The sequence below is a fragment of the Besnoitia besnoiti genome, chromosome VII (genome assembly GCF_002563875.1).
Source record: "Besnoitia besnoiti strain Bb-Ger1 chromosome VII, whole genome shotgun sequence".
NCBI classification, from domain to species: domain Eukaryota; phylum Apicomplexa; class Conoidasida; order Eucoccidiorida; family Sarcocystidae; genus Besnoitia; species Besnoitia besnoiti.
This window is the reverse complement of record NC_042362.1, coordinates 1,894,692-1,912,763: the sequence shown is the minus strand read 5'-3', so window position 1 is coordinate 1,912,763 and position 18,072 is coordinate 1,894,692. Positions and strand designations below refer to the sequence as shown.

The 18,072-nt window shown below is 57.2% G+C and overlaps 4 protein-coding genes across 4 annotated transcripts; 2 read left to right on the top strand and 2 right to left on the bottom strand.

Annotated features, from left to right (window-relative positions):
• Nucleotides 1–979: 979 nt before the first annotated feature.
• Nucleotides 980–4,483, bottom strand: BESB_078750 (uncharacterized protein; the record flags this gene model as incomplete). Its single annotated transcript, XM_029366237.1, has 1 exon — nt 980–4,483. One exon carries the CDS (start codon nt 4,481–4,483, stop codon nt 980–982), a length of 3,504 nt encoding a protein of 1,167 aa, XP_029217668.1.
• Nucleotides 4,484–7,052: 2,569 nt separating this feature from the next.
• Nucleotides 7,053–10,226, top strand: BESB_078740 (uncharacterized protein; the record flags this gene model as incomplete). The annotated part of the gene is made up of 1 exon (XM_029366236.1): nt 7,053–10,226. The coding sequence occupies one exon, from the start codon at nt 7,053–7,055 to the stop codon at nt 10,224–10,226; it is 3,174 nt and encodes a 1,057-aa protein (XP_029217667.1).
• Nucleotides 10,227–12,425: 2,199 nt separating this feature from the next.
• BESB_078730 (uncharacterized protein) lies at nt 12,426–14,097 on the top strand (the record flags this gene model as incomplete). The annotated part of the gene is made up of 2 exons (XM_029366235.1): nt 12,426–13,112; nt 14,041–14,097. 2 exons carry the CDS (start codon nt 12,426–12,428, stop codon nt 14,095–14,097), a joined length of 744 nt encoding a protein of 247 aa, XP_029217666.1.
• A 1,712-nt stretch (nt 14,098–15,809) lies between these two features.
• BESB_078720 (DNA-directed RNA polymerase II RPB11A) lies at nt 15,810–17,719 on the bottom strand (the record flags this gene model as incomplete). Its single annotated transcript, XM_029366234.1, has 4 exons — nt 15,810–16,052; nt 16,574–16,667; nt 16,924–17,013; nt 17,646–17,719. The coding sequence occupies 4 exons, from the start codon at nt 17,717–17,719 to the stop codon at nt 15,810–15,812; spliced, it is 501 nt and encodes a 166-aa protein (XP_029217665.1).
• Nucleotides 17,720–18,072: the final 353 nt, after the last annotated feature.

Sequence of the window (18,072 nt, the reverse complement as noted above, 5' to 3'; positions counted from 1 at the left end):
GGAGTCCGCTACCCCGATATCGTTTTGGTGCATCCGGTCACTGGCTAGCGGAGCGCAACGAGGCAATCACAGGGGGCGAGCGAACGCCGTCGAGAGGGTGCGAGGGGCCGTTTGATGATTTTGAATCTCAAGTTTGAAGCAGAGCTCGTGTGGCTTCCTGCCGCGGCAACTCGCTGAGAAAATGGGCGTCGACCCCCTTCCTCTCCCCCCGCAGTGGAGTGAGCGGAGATTTGCCCTCTTGCGTAGAGACTGTTTGGGCCTCGCAAGCGAGCCTCGCACTCTGACTGAGGTTGGTTCAGTTCCGCGGCGAGTGAAGGAAGGTTTCTGTGCAGCAGCCTGCGCTGAAACGCCGCTGCAGCTGTAGAGTCGCAAAGACTCAAATGTCGAGCCCCTGGCGGTGCCTGGGTAGTAAAGGACAATTCACTCGCTGTGTCCAGCTGGATCGCGTGGACACCATATGACCGGGATTCAAATATTGAACGAAAAAACAATTTGGATAAAACGCTTTCCCATAAAGCCGAGCGAAGCCGCTTGTGTTCACATACCTTCATTAGAGAGGATCAGAGATGCTCTAGCGCTTAACACGCTTGTTTTTCGCGCTTTCTGAGTCCTCTACGGACGACTACTAAAGCCTGCTCCCATGTAAATAAAGCGCGCGCCCTGAGATTCTACATACGGAAGGGCGGTGTTCAGGCACGCCAGCAGCGGCGGTCGCATAGCGCGAGGATACTGTATCGTCGTCATCGCTTATCTCAGCTTCCTCGAGACAGCTCCGAAGCGTCCGGACGCGATGCACGCCTCGCGTACAGCTCGGCATACTCCTCTCAGTGTCGTTTTCTTCGTGCTGCAGCCGACTCGCAGGCACCGTAAAGCGGTAGTAGCTTCTTTCGCTCAGCCCTCCTCTGCGCAGATCGGCAAGTCGCGTATCGCCCGGCCTCCTCGCTTCGTGCACTTTCAGGCGTCATTGATGAGCCCACCATCACGCGGCAGCGTCGCTCGGTCTGACGTGTGCCTTCTGCTTCGCATGTTCGCCGGGCGCACGCGGTTGCCAGCTCGGGCCCTGCTGCGTGAGCAGAGCGTGAAGCAGCTGCACGCCGTCCTCCTGCTGCTGCTGCTCTTTGCTGCTGGTTAAGAAGAGATCTCTGTGGTGCCCGCCGTCTCGCGCTTCCCCCGAGATGGCTCGAGTTCGCGGGTCGACGCCGATGTGGGTCCAGTACTCTTCGGGCGCCCTCGCCGTCCCCAAGCCAAGAGCGCGCAGGTGCGCCTCAGAGCCCGACGAGGCGGCGAGGACGCGGTCGACGCGGGCTTCGCCGGCAGCGACCAGCCGGGCAAAGGAACTCGCTGGCAGGGCAGGAGGCGCAACGGAGGAGGACGATGCGTCATCGCAGCGCGAAGTCTGCCGCTGCTCTGCGGTTGCGAAAAGCCGCCTGAGGTCGGTTTTGAAGAAGGGCCGGTGAGCCCGCGTCCACAGGTGGAAGAGCGCGGAAAACCGAGGCGAAAAGAGCCGCCAGCCGTGCGTGAAGAGCCGCATCCCCATGGTTTGTTCCTCTCCAAAAAACACAAACTGCAGCTGGGGGTCATAGCCGACGTCGCGGCTCACGCGGGCGGGGCCAAAGGAGAAGCCCGCGGCCCAGAAACGTGACTCCAGAGGCGCGAAGGAGTTCGCCGCGCAACTCGATGAAGCCGCGCACGGCGCCGATGCCTGCGTGGACGGTGGAGCGGGGCTTGCGGCTGAGCGCGTGCCCGCAGAGGCAAGACGGCAAGCGCGAGATGGCGACGGCGACGTGGACGCTGAAACGGGCGCGACGGAGACCGCAGGTCCCGTGCGTCTTTCGCAGCGGACAGAAGGCCCTGACGCGATGTGCGGCGAACTGTCTCCCCTACCCTCGTCGCCCACACAGATGCTCGGTGCATTGGTCATTCGTCTGTCCGCGCTGTCCCGCCCGCCGCGTGACCCGCCACCTCCCCAGCAGTGTAGGCACCTGCATGTGCAAGTCGTCTGCTGCATGGGAAGGAGACGCTCCGTGAGACCTCTGCCGGCGTCACGAGGTGCAGGCGAGAGTGGGCAGGGCGAGTCCGGCTTCGCGAAGGCGACGGGCGGGAACGAGGCGTCGGTCACGTCGGCGGGCGGAGCCGCGTAGGACTCGGCAGAAGACGGCGGCGATCGCGAGTGCGGAGAGGATCCGCGCCCGCGTGAAGGGGATGACGGGCAGGGCTGCGCTGCGCAAATGGCTACAGAAGACTCACGAGACTCTTCTCCTGAGTCGGCGTCCCCCTTCGCCTTCTCTGAGGCTCGAGGGGAGCCGGACGCGAAGCAGGTCCCCTCCGGCGGGCGGAGGAGCCGGCCCTTCGTGCGAAGCAAATCCCTCGCGTCGAAGTGGTCGGCACACAAAAGAACTCCTGGGTATTGCGTCTTTGGGAGCGCGAACATGTTTGGCTGCGCGAGCCCCGGCGCGGCGCCGCCGCCGTCGCGGGCGAACCGCGGGTAGGCAAAGAACGGCAGGCCCTCGTCATACGCCGGCGGATATCCCGTCAGCAGCACCTTCTCCGTCAGCAACGCGGAGCTCCAGACTGGCACTTGGAGACGCTGAGCAGCCGCACAGGCGCACGACGGACCGCTGGTTGCGGCAGGCCGCTGGGGCGTCTCCCTGGCGAGCGCTGCAGCCAGCTTCAGTTGGTTCAACAGAAAACAGTCGAAGTGGGGGGCGAAGCGCATGTGCGAGTCCGTCTGAAGAAGGAACTCGAGTCGCTCTTCTCCTGGAGGAGTATCGGCCGCCGCCGCTCGACTCGGCGACACGGGAAGCAGAGCCTCGCAGATGGCGCGCGCAAAGCAGGGGCCGCGGCTTTCTCTCCAGTCCATGAAGGCGATGCACATCACTTCCCGTTGGCCTTCTGCATCGTCTTCCTCTCCCCAAACGCCTCGGCTTCCGCCGTCTTCGGGTCTCCCTGGCTCAGGTCGCTCTTCCTCCGTGCTGCCTTTCCGCGCTGCCGCGGCCGATCCACTCGCTAGCGAAGAACGCGGGGAGGAAGTCCACGGCGCCGGCGGGCTCGGGCGCAACTGAAGCGCCGCCGCAGGCGGAGGCGGAGGTGGAGCGGCGCTGGGAGCACATGAAGAAGTGCGTCGGGCAGTCAAATTAACAGAAGAACCAGTGGATGTACAGTTCCTCCTGCGCGAAAGGAGTTGGAGAACGGGTATACGCAAAGGGCCAGCCAGAGATGTCTGTGCGATCGCCGGGCGTTCCGAAAGCGGCGCGCATCGCTCTCCAGGTTGTCCTTCTTCGCTTGCCAACGCAGAGCAGAGGCGCTGGGTCTGGACGCCATCCGGAAGGGACGGGAGAGAGACAGAAAGAAGGAAGCTGCGCAGGGGCACGCGCTCGCGGTCTCCCTCTGGTCTGTCTGCCTCGTCTTGAGGGGTTCGCGCCTCTTCCTGCTCCAGAAAGAGCGAACGCGGTTTCGCAAAGCAGTGCTGGAGCCAACGGGGAAGAAGGCCGACAACTTCCGTCAGCGGCGCCCTTTCCAGGCTAAACGAGAGAACTCCAGACTCGCGTCTGGTCATGGTTTCTTCGCCTCCATCGCGCCTCTCGGTCTGAAGGGTTTCCTCGCGTCCGCAGCCTCTCTCCCGCAAGGCATTCGTATTACTCCACCGCACCGTGCCGCCGCTGCTCGAGGATCCGTGCTTGTCTGAATGACACCTGATCTCGCAGTGCTGTCGAGTCAGAATGAACTGGGCGAGTTTCCACAGGTCGAACGATTCGTCGTTCAGCGCGATCCCCTCAGACGTGGGGGTGCCGTAGTTTTCTGGCCCTGCCGCAGGCGCAGAAGGCAGAGGCACACCTGAAGAGTCACGCGTCACAGCCTTGACTTCAACGGGCGTACCCGTCTGATTCCCATGGGTCGGCGGATGGCGTGGCGAAGTGGGACTATGTTGGCAGCAGCTGTGTTCACGCTGACTGCTGCTGAGTTGTTCCGATCCGATGGCTCCCGGATGGAAAGAAGGACGCTTGAGGGGAGTGAGCAAGGACTCAATTTGCGTCGACCCCTGCTCCGTCCACCGCCCAGTATTGTGGCACCAGCAGGGACAGTCAGGGCATGGGTCGCCGCCCCCCTTTCGTGTTTCGCTGCCTGCATCATAACTCCCTCTCTGCACGGGTTGGTCTGTCTTCCGCTTCGGTTCACTTTCACTCCTTGTGCCGGCTTCTGATTTGTCCACCCCTCGGCACATGCAGCACGGAGCCTGGAGTTCGCCTTGCCACAAGACGACTGGAAGAAGACAATCGGGGAAATGCGCCTGATGAAATGCACTCAGAAGTGTGCTTTCGAGTTCACTGTCTCGATAAGAAGCCACGCTCCACGAAATGCGAACTGGTAATTCATGGCGATCAGGTGCCACGTTGAGAGAGGGGGGCGAGGAGTGAGGTCGGGGCCGCAACGGCGGCTCCATTGCCGTCTCGTGCGAACTCGTGTTGAATAGCGCCCCTTTCATGCCATAAAGATGCAAGAGCAAAACGAACAGATCGCTGGCGATTTCATCGGGGAAATTTCACGGGCTTCCAAAATGCGCGTGCGTTCAGTCCATCGCGTTACGTGTGGCTATACGGTACAGCCGAGCTGTATTGGCGCCCGCGGCACATTGCTTTCGCTTCCCTCGGCGGAGTAAACAACGGTTGAAGGCCTGCGAGATGTCTCTATGTCTGCAAAGCCTGTGGTCGGGAGCTGAAGAGGCAAGCCAACCGCGCCAACTGTGAAACTGTTCTGAGAAGCGCTGCATCCCGTTTCAAGAACTGCAGCCACGGGCCTCTTGCCGTCGCCCCGCGAGCCAGACACGGGAGTCAAGACTGCAAGCGAGTTGGCGCTGGCAGCGCCCGCTGGTGCGGAAGGCTTGCTGCGGTAACCGCAAGCTGATATGAAACACAGAGGCAGCCATTAGCCTGGCCTAAGAATTGAGATACAGGAGAAACGACGATGGCGAGGGCGTTCGAGCTCTGGAAACACACGCTCGTGAGTGCAAGCACGTGTTCTTCAAACACCCGGAGCCTCGGTGCTATGTCGTGCGAGCAAGCCGGTCGGCCACGAAAACAGAACGGTCAGGGAGTCTAACAAAGCCTAGGAGACGCCAGGAATGCCAGAGAGATGGACGAAATGGCTTTTCATGGGTTCACCTGCTTCTGCCACCCCCCCCCCCCCCCCCCCCCCCCCGCCTCGGCCATTGTTTACTCGCACGCTCCTCCGGGCACCATGGCATGCAATTTCAAACTATCTCTCGCCGTGGTGTTCACTATGCGCGGCAGTTTCGGCGCGAGGCTTTTGAACGAAGGGCATTTTTAGAAGTGTCACTTCAACGTCAAGAGCGCAGTGGTCTTTGGGCGAGTGAGAGTAGAAACGATTGCGTCATGTGTGGGTGCGGTGGAATGACGTTCCCTATTAATGATTGGGTAGACTGCATCGCACTTAGTGGGTTGCTCAGCGTTGAGCCGCGAAAAGCTCCATTTTTCAGCAGGTAAAACAGAGCGGGATCAATGTGGTGATCTAGCAAGCTGCGTGTTTACAATGCAAGGTACTGCGGTGTGCAGTGCCGCGAACACTGGCGGGGCCGGCGCCTCTTATGCCTGGCATAGGGCGGTTGAGTGTATTCTCTTCTTGTATGGTGCGTTGATTTTGGGTTCCTCAGGTAAGTGTCCAACGCATCGAATATCTGTGTGATATAGAAGAACGGGAGAGGAAAGACGTCTGTTGTCTCTTCTCGAAATGGTGGACTTGTAGGGAGGAATGAGTCGAAGGAGTGCGCCTGGATACTGCCGTGCACCGACAGGTCCTCCAGATGCCTCGTATTCCTCATGTCATTAACTTTAGCAGGGCGTTGCACATAATCCGCCAGTTCCACCTACAGTGCTTCGGTCCCCGTCGGCGGAAGTCTGCGCACGTCCTGCACGTGTGTGTATATCCCCACGCCACGGTTATATGATTGACAGAGGTTGACGGAAGTCCTTGTTCGATTTAAAACTCTACAGTCGCATGTCGGTTTTCAACGATCTGTTTGTTCTGACGAGCACACGTGCATTCTGAACCCAGGGTCGTGAGTATGCTTTCCTGCTGCTTCGCGGTACCCCCTTAGCGGTGAAGTACGAGGGCCTGTGCCTGTCGGAGGTTGGTTTCCTGATGCAGGGGTCTTGGTGGAACAGGAACACGGATTCTCTCATATTCGGTCAGGTGCCGCGTACTGAGGAGAATACGGGTGGCCGCCCCCCGGTCGTGGCGGGGTGTGAGGAAAGGAAATATGTGAATGCCTTCGATGATGAGTCTGTGCCCCTTGCCGCGGAGCAGCGGCGCCCGACAATTTCCTTGCGTTGCTCTTCAGAGCAGCGCAAGTGAAATCGTCATGGGGAATGGTGGCTACTGTCATCCTTGCTCTGAAGAAGGCGCACCGCCACCCGGAAAGTGTAGCTGTGTTCAGTTCTGTTCAGCCTGTGCTGGCGACATCGAGGTAGCACCTGTCTCTGAGATAGGCTTGCATCATCGTGTCAGCGAGCCAATGGTTCGAAAGACTCCATGAGCCGCGTTGCGTGGCACTGTTGCGTGCGACGTTGACGAGAGTTGTGCTCTAGCGGTTGTTCCTTCCGAGGGCTGAGAAGCTAGTCGTAAGTGGGGGAGATGCTACTAGCGTCTGTATAGCGCTTCCGCAAGCCCGTCAGCCAGTTTGACCAAACTCTGCTCCTTACGGGCAGATACTGGTTTGATTTCTTAGTTGCCGACGAGCGCTGAGTGCTTGCGAACCAGCAGATGCAGGAATCAAATCAGCAACTCTTGAACTCGGCAGGCATTGCAGATCGTTCCCCTGAGCGGGACGCCCGCCTCCCCCCCCACGCCTCTTTCTCATAGACACATTAGTTCGTAGCATTCGAGCTGTCTCGACTACGCCGCCTTTAGCGGCTATCAGAGCTTCCACTATTTTTTTTATCAGTAATGGCAAGAATTCCGAACGCCCGCTCTACATGGACTGGTTTTGTGGTATTTTGTTTTCCGAGTGTTAACAGTAGAAAGCCGCATCGCACACAATGCTTAGGGGAGCTTTTGTACAAGATCGCCTACTCCACAGCTTTTTCGATTCCAGATGGAGCATCAAAGCTGTGGCTACCACTATACTGTTGATGTCGAGCGTCCGTGTCTGTTATGGAGGAGTCCTCATACCAAAGGAGCTCAGAGACGGTATTGTACTCACAAACGGTGCCTTGCCACGAGACGTTGGGCCCTACCTCCAAGTTCATTCTTTCGAGGAGCCGTCGCCAATACCCTTTGGTGGGAACAGTGGACTCCAGGAGGAAACACTGGTATCGATGGAGCTCGCGCAGACGGACAGTGCGCTTCCCACATCACCAGAGCAAGTTCTGTCTCTGGGAGCACCACTGCCTAACCGCATATCAGCCGTGCCTCCGGCGCTGTGGCAGGTTGAGCCACCAAGTGGCCCCATCCGGCACGAAAGCCTCCATGCTATTCAAGTCCCTCCCCGTGACGGGCAGAGCGTCTTCTCAGATGCGCGGAACGACCCGTTCGCATCTCATCAACGAGCGAATCTTCTGCAGCCTCTGCTGCACAGAGTTGCAGGGGTACTTGGAAGCGTTATGAGTCCAGGTGTACCTGCTTCAGGCAATATAACACGAGGCGGTATCGATCAGACTATATCGTCGTTTTCCGGCGTGGTCTCGTCCACCGGTCTTTCCACAGAAATGGAAGAGACCCCGCCTTCCAATCGTAGTCCCCACGCGGTTGTACCATCGACACATACGCTTGTGTCGACCATTATGAGCAAGCTGCCGCCTCGATTTCGACCTATAATGGGGCCAAATCAGCCTGCTGTCCAAATGCAGAACGAGACGTCGGTCTTGAATGACCTTTTGTTGACAGCTACTCAACTAGTACCTTTCCCAGACTACCATGATCCTGCCATGGAGCAGCCCTCGGCAGTTCCGGGACAGTCGCGGTTGCACCTAGTTAAGGCGGTTGCAGGTGTGCTGTCTTCGGGAATGCCTGCGAAAATCATTGACCAGGCTCTCGCTTTTGTGGGGGGCCGCAACTGGATTGACAAAGGCCACCAGGAGTCCGCGACAGACTACAGCGTGGCGCATGTTCCGACCCTTGGTGGTATTCCGGCTCAGGTACTCGCGAGTATCCGAAGTAATCTACTGAGTCGGATTTATCTCTTCAACGGGAGCGCGTATGCAGCACGGACTGAAACGCCCCTTGATTTCTCTCCTCTTCTGCAGTCGTCATTTCAGGAGAATCAGTGGCCTGGCCAGTTGCTGCAGTCTGCGATCTTTTCAAAACCTCAGCACATCCACCGCCTCAACATCCCCTACGTTTCCCAAGAGACCTATTCACCATTGGTCCCCCCTTCACCCGAGGCTCCTGAGGTTTCTCTACCGCCGAACATAATGAGTGTGCACTCGCCTAAAAATCTGCAAACTGAGAGATACATCAATCCCTTACTGATGCTGGTCTCTCATTCGGGGCAGGAGCCGGTTTCCGTAGGATCTCAGGGTCGCCCGCAGATGGCCCGAGAAGCTGCAGTGGCATCATCGTATGTCATGTCAGACAGCCATCCTGTTCATCTGCAGAGGGCCCCAGAACCTCTTATGGAGGGCGGTAATTACTCTCGAGGGGATAAAGTTCAGAAACTCGCGAGGAGTCAAACTCATGACGACGCGCTCACAGTAGCAGTCCCGAGACCTGAACGGCCCCCAGAGTCCGCGGACGTAACTTCCCCTGAGCCCAAAATAAGCGTGGTGGACGAAAGGGCGACTGGACACAGAACCTCGGCGGTCTTCAGGGTAACCGACCAAACTCACGACGAGCCGGGAGAAGGACATAGCCTGAAGATTGACGATGTGAGTGGCTATCAGCCCTTCGGAAAACCGTTGAGCGGTAAACCTAGTGACGCCGTGCAAGACGACGACGGGTTCCCAGATGCTGCAAGTTACATGAACCACCAAGCAGTAACTGGCGAGCAATTGCCTGACGAAGACGACCTCGGGGACAGCAAAGTTCTCTATAGGGATGGGGCCGCTGGAAACGCACAGGGCGGGGAGCACCACGAAGGGGGCGGCGACGGAAAAGACCTCGACACCCGTAGCGGCGATACATCGCAAGAAGGTGCGGGCAATGCAGAGCTCAACAGCCTCCAGATATCTGACCTCAGAGTTCGAGCGATGCTGGGTGATGGTGAAGAGGATGATGAAGAGGGATGGGATGACGGAACATCTGATGACGGCTTCCCCGCGAATCCTTTCGACGTTGGGATCCATCCGCCTGCCGAGGACCTGGAGGGACCGCACGCAGGTGACGAGAGAGAAAGTGATGAAGATTACCTATTCCCAACAATAACGCAGTTGATATTTAAGTTTTTCCCTCTTCCCGAATGGCTCACCCTCCGCCCCGACCAGGTGCCAGCTTTCGATTGGAAACGTGTTTTCAAGGACTATTTCCCCGAGGCTGATAAACTCGGCCGGGCCATCAACATGGCTGACGACGTTATCTACAATGAATATTGTAATCGCACTGTGCTTGAGGTTGAACCGTCATCTGGTGCATCTTTTGAGTTCAAAGGGGATATCTTTTTTGACGAAGACCTGGTCGACGGTTATCCTGTGCCAGACCTCGGCGATGCTGGAGAGCTGCCGATAGTGCCGGTGGAAATAGAGGACGAATTTGACAGGTGTGTAAGCTTCTATAAAAATCGCACCCGCGACTACATTGAGGAATATAAGCAGAAATGCGATGACGTGTGGGATGACCCGAATTCTCCTGACGGCAACCGCCTCCGGCCCTTGACGATTGACGATGTGACCACGTGTTTCCTCAAGAAGTACGACGTGGGGCGGCGGTGGTTCAACGAGCTATTCTTCCAGCCTTGGTTTCACCTTGTGAATCAAACCTCTTATCTGGCTCAGGCTGTCGATACTGCAATGTCCGAATTCGCGTACAGCGGTTGGCTCTTTCCCGCAGCTTACGCGGCAGCAAATTTTGGACTCTGGCGCGCTTGCATCGAGAGGAAAAATTGTTTCGAAGGAGAAGACTGCGTCCCAGCGCTGCCAGCTATATACGGATTTGTTCTGAATTTTTGCCAACGCACGGCGGATTCGATGACCCGAGACCCCATCACTGGAGTCCCGTTGGAGGAAAGCTTTGCGAACGTGCGTGTGGATCGCCTGCCACTTGTTTCGAAGCCGTTTTAACCAGTACGGGGGTCGTGTATGCTTTCAACTCTAAAGTACTTTGCTCCTTTAGCCATCCAAACTCCCCCCAATTCTGTTCTGACTGGCTGCGCCACTGTCGGGTCGCCAAATGGTACACCATTGGCTAGGCAAGCAGAATCAAAGTTGCACTATCGAGAGCCAGAGTGATGCTCTCGTACCGAGGAACCTACAATAAACAGATACCTTATAGCCAAGCTATAGAACACCAGCATCGATGACAAGTCAATGTATCGCGCCCGGCAGGCTCTTTGCGGGGCAACAACTATCCCAGAATGCGAAGCGAGAAGCGAGAGTCCCCGCCTCGAAGATCTGCTGCATGTATTTGGCAGGTGTTCCCTACAGCTATTGCAAGGGGTGGCAACGTGTGACCTGGAATCACCGTGGCGGCAACATAATTGTCTCTTGCAGCCTCAACAGTCACGACATATCCCCGCGGCGGCTGATTTAGCCGCGGTACTTGGCAGTCTGTAAGCATTCTTGCACAGTTATGGTGGTTGACCCCCCATTAGCCGGTCGGTCGGAGTTCTTTCGTTTAACTGGTATGCAAACTACACATTCACCGCTGAAGAACATCTGAGGGTGGAGCCTTTAAGCGAATCGGCGGATCGCACTCGCCTTTAATGTCGTACATGAGCGGCCAGTGTGCAGACCAAATTATACCAAGGCGGTATGGGTTGCTTGTACTCTGCGTTTTCTGTGCTGTCTACGCAAAAGCTAGCACGGGGTCTACTGAGCACCAATCCCCTTGGGGAGACGTGCAGCAAGAACAGGGAGGGGAACGTTCCAGCAGAACCGGTGACCATCTAATCATTCGTCAAGCGACTCCCGCGAGCTTCTTAGCACCCTTCTAAGGGCATGAACATGCTCTCCTCCAGTTAGTGGCGCTCGCGGCTGCCACAGACATGACTCCTCCTACTGCCAATTCGACGGCCAGCGTCGGCAAGCCCACCGGGCTTCCAGAGCCCACGAAGGGCTGCCGTTTGGAACATACAGTCGGTTTCCTGTTTCCACCATGTGCGTTTCACTTGTTTGCACCCCTCGATTTTGGTGGCGTTTTAGGCGAGCTCTCTTCCCAAAAGAAAACACACCGCGGGAGAAGGTCCTCCTTCAGCTAGTGGCGTTTCTTCGCAATCCTGTCCGCAAGAAGGGCTCCTGGTGTGCAAAGGCGGCTCAGTCGGCACAGCTTTAAAGAACAACTTCTACACCGCAAGATAAGCGGGACCGGCCCCGTGAAAGTGGAGGTTTCGCCCTGAAACATACGATTGTCGCATTCATCCTTTTTCGATGTTGCACACGCTGGAAAGAAAAGAAGTCGCAGCGTTCAACAGGCGAGACAAATCATGTGCATCTACGTCAAGTCGGCCTTGGTACATGCCGAAAACATGCGATGCATGCTGGTAGGTGCGCAGCCTCTGACATCCCCTCTTTGTATCGCCCCCGATAAGATGCGCTGATGGTGCGGCTGCGACTTCCTCGCCGTAAACCATACTACTTGACCGCTGCGGATGGCGACTCTCCCCATGCTTCCCCTATACGATAATTGACCATAGAGAAATACACCAGGTACATATTTTTTCCATGCGCCCTGAAGAAAACCTCATATGCGTCAGGGAGCGGGGCCCCGGACGCCCATCACCTCACGCGGACGGACGCACGCGACTTCTGGTGAACAGTTTCTGTTGCATTCGTTTGCCTCTTTGACCGCAGCACTGGACACCATCGTCGAACCTTTGCCTCTTTCGGTCCTGGCGAGCGTGGAGCGTTCCAAATGTCCGCTCTATAAGTGCGGATGGGCTCGTCTGTCTTTATTTTCCCTCCCCCGTTCTCTAACCCTAAACCCTAATCCCCCGTGGCGGCTGGCACGGCCCTCGATTTGCACGCGTGATCGACGGCACCCCTGTACGCCCCTACACCCGTTGGATTTGACTGTCTGTTGACATCCGCAGACCGCCGCGCACGAGGAGGTTGAATTCTTCGAGCGCCACGGCGGAGACGTGGAAATATATCCTTTAATGTTAGATGAACCGCTTGAAAAGATAGAGGGTGTGCAGTTTGGGTCTCGCCGCACGGGGCGCGCCCGTACGCGGGCAGAGCCGGCAGGTGAAACTGCGAAACCCGCCGTCGAGGCACATAATTCCTCCCACCAGTACTTTGGAAACACACGTTGTAGAAGGCTTGATGGACAATTACACCGCTTCTGCGCACACTCCTGAGGCAGCGGAAGGCCTCCTTTTTCCCGTGGGCGCGCCTCACGGTGGAAGCCCCAGGGCGCCGTCGGGGGGGACGAGGTGTGGTCACGCGAGCTTATCCGGCACCATGAAGAGACCCCCCTCGAGGCGCATTCTCACGACCGTCTCTTATTCTGGAGTCTTTGCGATCATGGTGCTTTCCGCGATCCATCCAGTCTTCCGCGCAGCGGCTGGAGAAGGGGAGCCGGGGCCCCACGCAGCGAAGGCGAATCCTACGACCGCAGAGATGACCAAGTTGGAGCTGATGAGCGTATTGACTGATCGTCTCGCCCTCAGGTGGAAACAAGAGTGGACGCCCTTTCTGGACGCGAACGAGAAAGCTCCGATGAATCTTCGTCTGGGCTTCCTCAAGTCCTTGACGGCGGAGCTGAACGAGACCCTCGACTCCGTCCTCGCGGCCTTCCCCGCGGTCGCCAACAATCGCAGCATCCAGTACTGGGTGAACCACACACGCAGCCTCTTTGTCTTCACGTTCCGCTCGCGCCTGCGCATCGGCGAAAGCCGCCGCCTCACCCCTGTGGGGCCTTACGCCGGCACAGCCTACGGCGAGCCAGACCCCCTGAGGGGCGCCGAGCGCTGGCCGCCCGTCGTGGAAACAGGCGCTGAAGCATCCTCGGTGAGTTCGCTGACCGACTCGTCCAAGAAGTTTATATATGAAGCCTTACGGCGCGGAAGACTTCGTGTGCACACTAGACGACGACGTGGAGCTCGACGACGACGACTACGATGAGGACGACGACGACAGCTAGAATAAACAAGGAAGAGTGTCGTCTCAACTGAGTCGACACGCGAGAGGCCGCCGCCGAGCGGCTTTCAAACGCATCGCTGACTCGCTGCAGCCGCGTGCTCATGTCTGCAGCGCAGGCAGATGCCGCAGTATCGAGCGGCGCTTGGCGAGGAAGTGTTTCCGATTTATCCGTGGGGGAATTGCACACGAACCGAAAACAAGAAATCAGCGCGCCTGCGCACGCCGCGGACTTCCGTCAAGCTGGCTGGAGGCGTCTCTTCTGGGTTACAGGAACTCATACCTTCCTTCGTATCGCCTAGATCGAATGCGACCCTCGTCGAAACTGTACTGCGACTTCTCACAGGTGGAAACACGGATTTCGGCGGCGGTGTCTGCTCACTGCCGCTCACTCGCTACGAGAAAATACACCGACGAACAGAAACAAGATGGAGGAGGTCGCGCTCTAAGTTGCCAGGACCGAGGGCACGAACGCGCAAGACTTGTTACACAGGCGACTGCGGTCAAGCGCAAGCGAAATACTTCCGCGCGACAGGCGTGTCGTGCGGAAGTTATTTTTTATCAGCAGCTGAGCGGAGGCATCTTGTGTGCGTCACTTTTTCCGGGGGCATTTTAAGCGAGTGCTGAGACTGCCGCTTTTCTTCCTTCTTCTTTCCCGTAAACAGCGCTTTAACGCAGCCGCCTGTCGAGACTCCCTTCGCTTTTCCCGGTCTCTCGAAAAACTGTTTCGTTTTTTCCTGCGGCATTTTATTCCTTTTGAAGACTTGAACGCGGGCTAGGGTTTCGCTGGGATAGGCAGACGGTGACTGCGCAGGCGACGCCAGAGCGGCTTTATTTTGTGAAGGCTGGCGTGTAACCAAGACCGCCGTTCTACGTTGTCTGTTCCCTTCTGTATGCCCGAAAACCCACACGTACCCCACGAATAGTTTGCACTCCGCATCCGGGCTCTGGGCGACTGAAATCCTTGCAGTCGAAGATCTGTGGCGGGCCATCATCCACCGTGAACGTGGAAAGGTGGACTTGAGCCTGCATGTTGTTCGTTGCTTCCGAACTGCAAGATATGACGCCGGAGCCTTCAGTGTGTCTGTACACGTTGTATATGCCTGACTTTTTATGGGGGCGACGATGATGGAGGAATAGTGCGCGGATGTGTAGGGATGCATTGCCTGGGTCGTCTGCGTCTCTGGCAACGTAATTGCATTCTGTATTGTTTTTTACCTGAACCGCTGACCCTTTTGTTGAGCGAAGTTGCACACAGCGAGTGCCCTACGGTCGTAGAACGATCACACAGGCCTTGTGTTGATCTGCGTATCTTCATTTGTATGCCCTTGCATGTATATACTTTTACTTAGTTATAGATACACATGCTGCGCGCGAGCATACATGCATCTCTTTTCATGCGCGTGCCCACGAGACGCACGCAGATACGGATGTCGAAGGGGCATTCGTCCGAATGCATGTTTGACTCTGCGCATGGGGTTACCTGTCATACGGAGGCAAGACTGTGGCGGATGGTCGCCACGTCGAAGCCTTCGTCGGAGGCGAGGCGATGACGCTCGCGTCTTCCAGAGGTTTCCGTGGGAGCAGGGAGTTCTGTCCTGCCCGGCTGTGGAATGCACGGAATGGAGACTGCTTTTGAAATGCCGACATGTGAGGGAAGCCCACGCCCCCGCCGTTGAGCCCACACCAGGCCGCAGTAGACGTAAGAGCGGGGCGTCTGATATGCTTCTAAAAACGATGAAATTGTAATGGTGCATCACGGCCAGTTGTGCGCACGCTAGTTTTGTCCTGATGCTTCTCCTTCCCACTTCTCTACGAACTCGAGACACAGCACTGAATCCTTCCGCAATGACTCTCATGGGTAAGCGCTCGCGCCCCTCAGAAAGATGTAACCTATGGTTTCCCGGTTCTGTTGCATGACGCATCACCGGGTAGCCGAATCCGAGCGAGCTGCTACGGTCGCTCGCCTCTCATTTGTATTCTTTCCACATTCGAGAACTCAGCAGTATAGACGCGCCCCGGAATGAGCGTCTCCCAGCACCAGGTCCTGCCAAGCGCCCAGGCAGATACCAGGCAAACACAGCGAGCAGAGATCGGCCGAAACTGCTGCTGAAGAGGAACAGACATGGGCTGAACTACGAGGGCAGCGAAACACGTTGCTCTGCCGCCAATGCGCCAAACACCACTACGAAACTGATCGTGAAGTCTTACTTCACTTGACTGCACAGGCGCGTCGTTGGATGAATCTGTTACGCATCTGCACTCCAGAGTACGCCCTTCGACCGGCGTTTAGAAAATACTGGACATCCCCTCAGGCATCCTCTACATGTCCTACCTCGCCCTTCCGAAGAAATCGGCGTCCGCTCCGCCGCACTCGAATTACCACGACCCCAAGTATTGTCAGGTCCAGGTGCATCGAACACACTCATACACGAGTATGTACCTCATCGTACAAATACTTGTGCACATATATATATATATGCGCATGCAGTGCGTGAGCCGGCGCCTTGCGCGTGCGGACCGTCCTCTATCCATTTTCTGTTTGATCGACTAGTTGAGAATGAAGCCTCATCTCAAAAGACTAGAGAATCCTGCACTCGCGGCGCCGGTGACTGCGCCCTCGTTAGTTCCCACTGCGGAGACGCCCATCGGGTCGAGGTTCTTGGCCGCGTCGTCCGCGTGAAACAGAACTCCGTCAGCCGTCTGTACAACAGGCGCTGCACCAGCGGCCGCCTTGAATCTCGCCTTGAGCAGAGACAACGCGGCTTTTCTTTTCCGCAAACTCTCCAGGACCAAAGAGAACGGGCTGCTCTAAAAAAACGCAGACAGCGCGAAACTGACAAAAACGGCATGCAGGGCGGCAACAGACACGCGCCAACTAAACGGCGCCGCATCTCTCGCCATACAGGCTGTAGCGTAAGAGACTCCAGCGCCCGAGTGGGAGCCTCAGAGCCGCCCTCGCCGACTCGAGAGACAAACACTGAGGAAATCGCGGAGAAAGGGAACCCCTGGAGGCAGCCAAGCTTGACAGGCGCTTCTGAACCGGGGTTGCAACCCGAAGAAAGAGAAAACCGACCCGTTGCGGCACACATCAAAAACACACCAACCACGAAATGCGCGGCAGACTAACACACCCTCACCCACCCACACTTACACAAGCCATACGTAGATCTATGTGCTCGCCTTTAGGGGCATCCACGTCGTCAATACATTCATGCACGCGTGACAGTATCCACTTCTGCATTTTCTCTGCCTAGGCGCTCCGCGTTCTCGAGCCTGGACATGTACGCCACTCTCTGCGCATCCCGCCCGCCCTCGGAAAAGAGACGCACCGAGACAGTCTGAATGCGGAGTTCGATCTTCGGCTCAAGGGGATGCGGCTGTCGCAGGCCGACGAACTTGACTCGCGGGTCGCTCAGCAAATCGCTGCTCAAGGCAAACACGCACCGCATCAGCCTTTGTCTGCTCTGCCTCTGCCACAGGCAAGCTAACACCCATGCACCTCTGCCGGCAGAGAGGTCCCCCCTCCCCCCTCTCCGCCTTTCCAACGCCGTCTATCGGAGCTGCGGAGGGCCTCTGGGCTGTGCGCAGACTCGCATATGACATCTGCAGGCGTCTGCCTCTTTCTGTCTACATCTCCGCCACTCCGCGTACAAGAAGAGATACGTCTGTGAGGCCTTACTTGCGAATAATGTAGCCGATCGTGTAGTCCTCGAGGTGGAAGACAAACGTGCCGCAGAGAGGGAAGCGCGTGTCTGGCATCCACTCGACTCTGGAAAGAGGAGAAACGCATCAGAGCCGCCTTCACATCAGCGAAAACCGACGCAGATTCGTCCGCAGCTTTGAGACTGACTCGCAGGCATCACTTCCAGTATCGAACCCACCCCAGAGGGAAAAACACCCAGCACCGACAGAGAGCTACATACATGTTGATCCGTGTACGCACACGTAGGTATCCACCTACATGCATGCATGTTTGCATGTCTCGCTGTCTCGCCAGCGGTAGATACACGCAAATAGCGTCTTCAGCTGCTTTCAGAGCAGCCAATGCGACCGATAAGAGCTACGAGCCCAGCGAGCAGTGAGGGTGGAGACAGCCATCCAGGCACCAGTCAGCGACAGGGTACAGCGATAGAAAATGTGGTACAAGAGCGAGGAGGAAAGAGACGTCCGCCCGAAGAGAGGAAAAACTCAGCACACAGCCAGAGGGAAACCACATTTGCGCCACACACGCAAAAGAAAATGATAGACTGCGGCGACGAGATGAAAACCAAGGTGACACAGGCAGCCAGCCAGAGTAGACGCGAACAGGCTCTAGACGGTCAGAAAGCAACAGCTCTCGCAGAACTTCAGAGAAGCAGGAAACGACGCACGCGCCGAGATAGCCAGGACACACGAACTTACTTGTGAACGCCAGGGGGCAGCTCTGTGACGTCCGCCGCATCGAGGCGGTTGACCATAGTCGACTGCTTCGGCATTTTTTTAAAAACAAGGCACAAAACCGGGGAAACCCGTGCCACAGGAAGACGGGCGCGCGTGCGCTTCCTAGGCCTAATTTGGCAAGAGAGCTCTGCCGGTGCCAGCCCAGATGAAGGCGCGAGCCTCTTACGCGTAGAGAGACCTCCCGCGCCGCCGCAAGCGTTTGCCGCGGAGGCCGCAAAATCCCTAAACTCCCAAACGAAGAGACACCAGAGGGAGATAAAGGCACTATCGACAGCCTCCACGGAAGACGAACGAAAGGAGGAGGCAGAAACAGACAGACGACGAGGAGACCTGATGCAAGACGGAAAAGAAGAGAAGAACAGAGCGGAAGACTGAAGAAGCGGCCAAA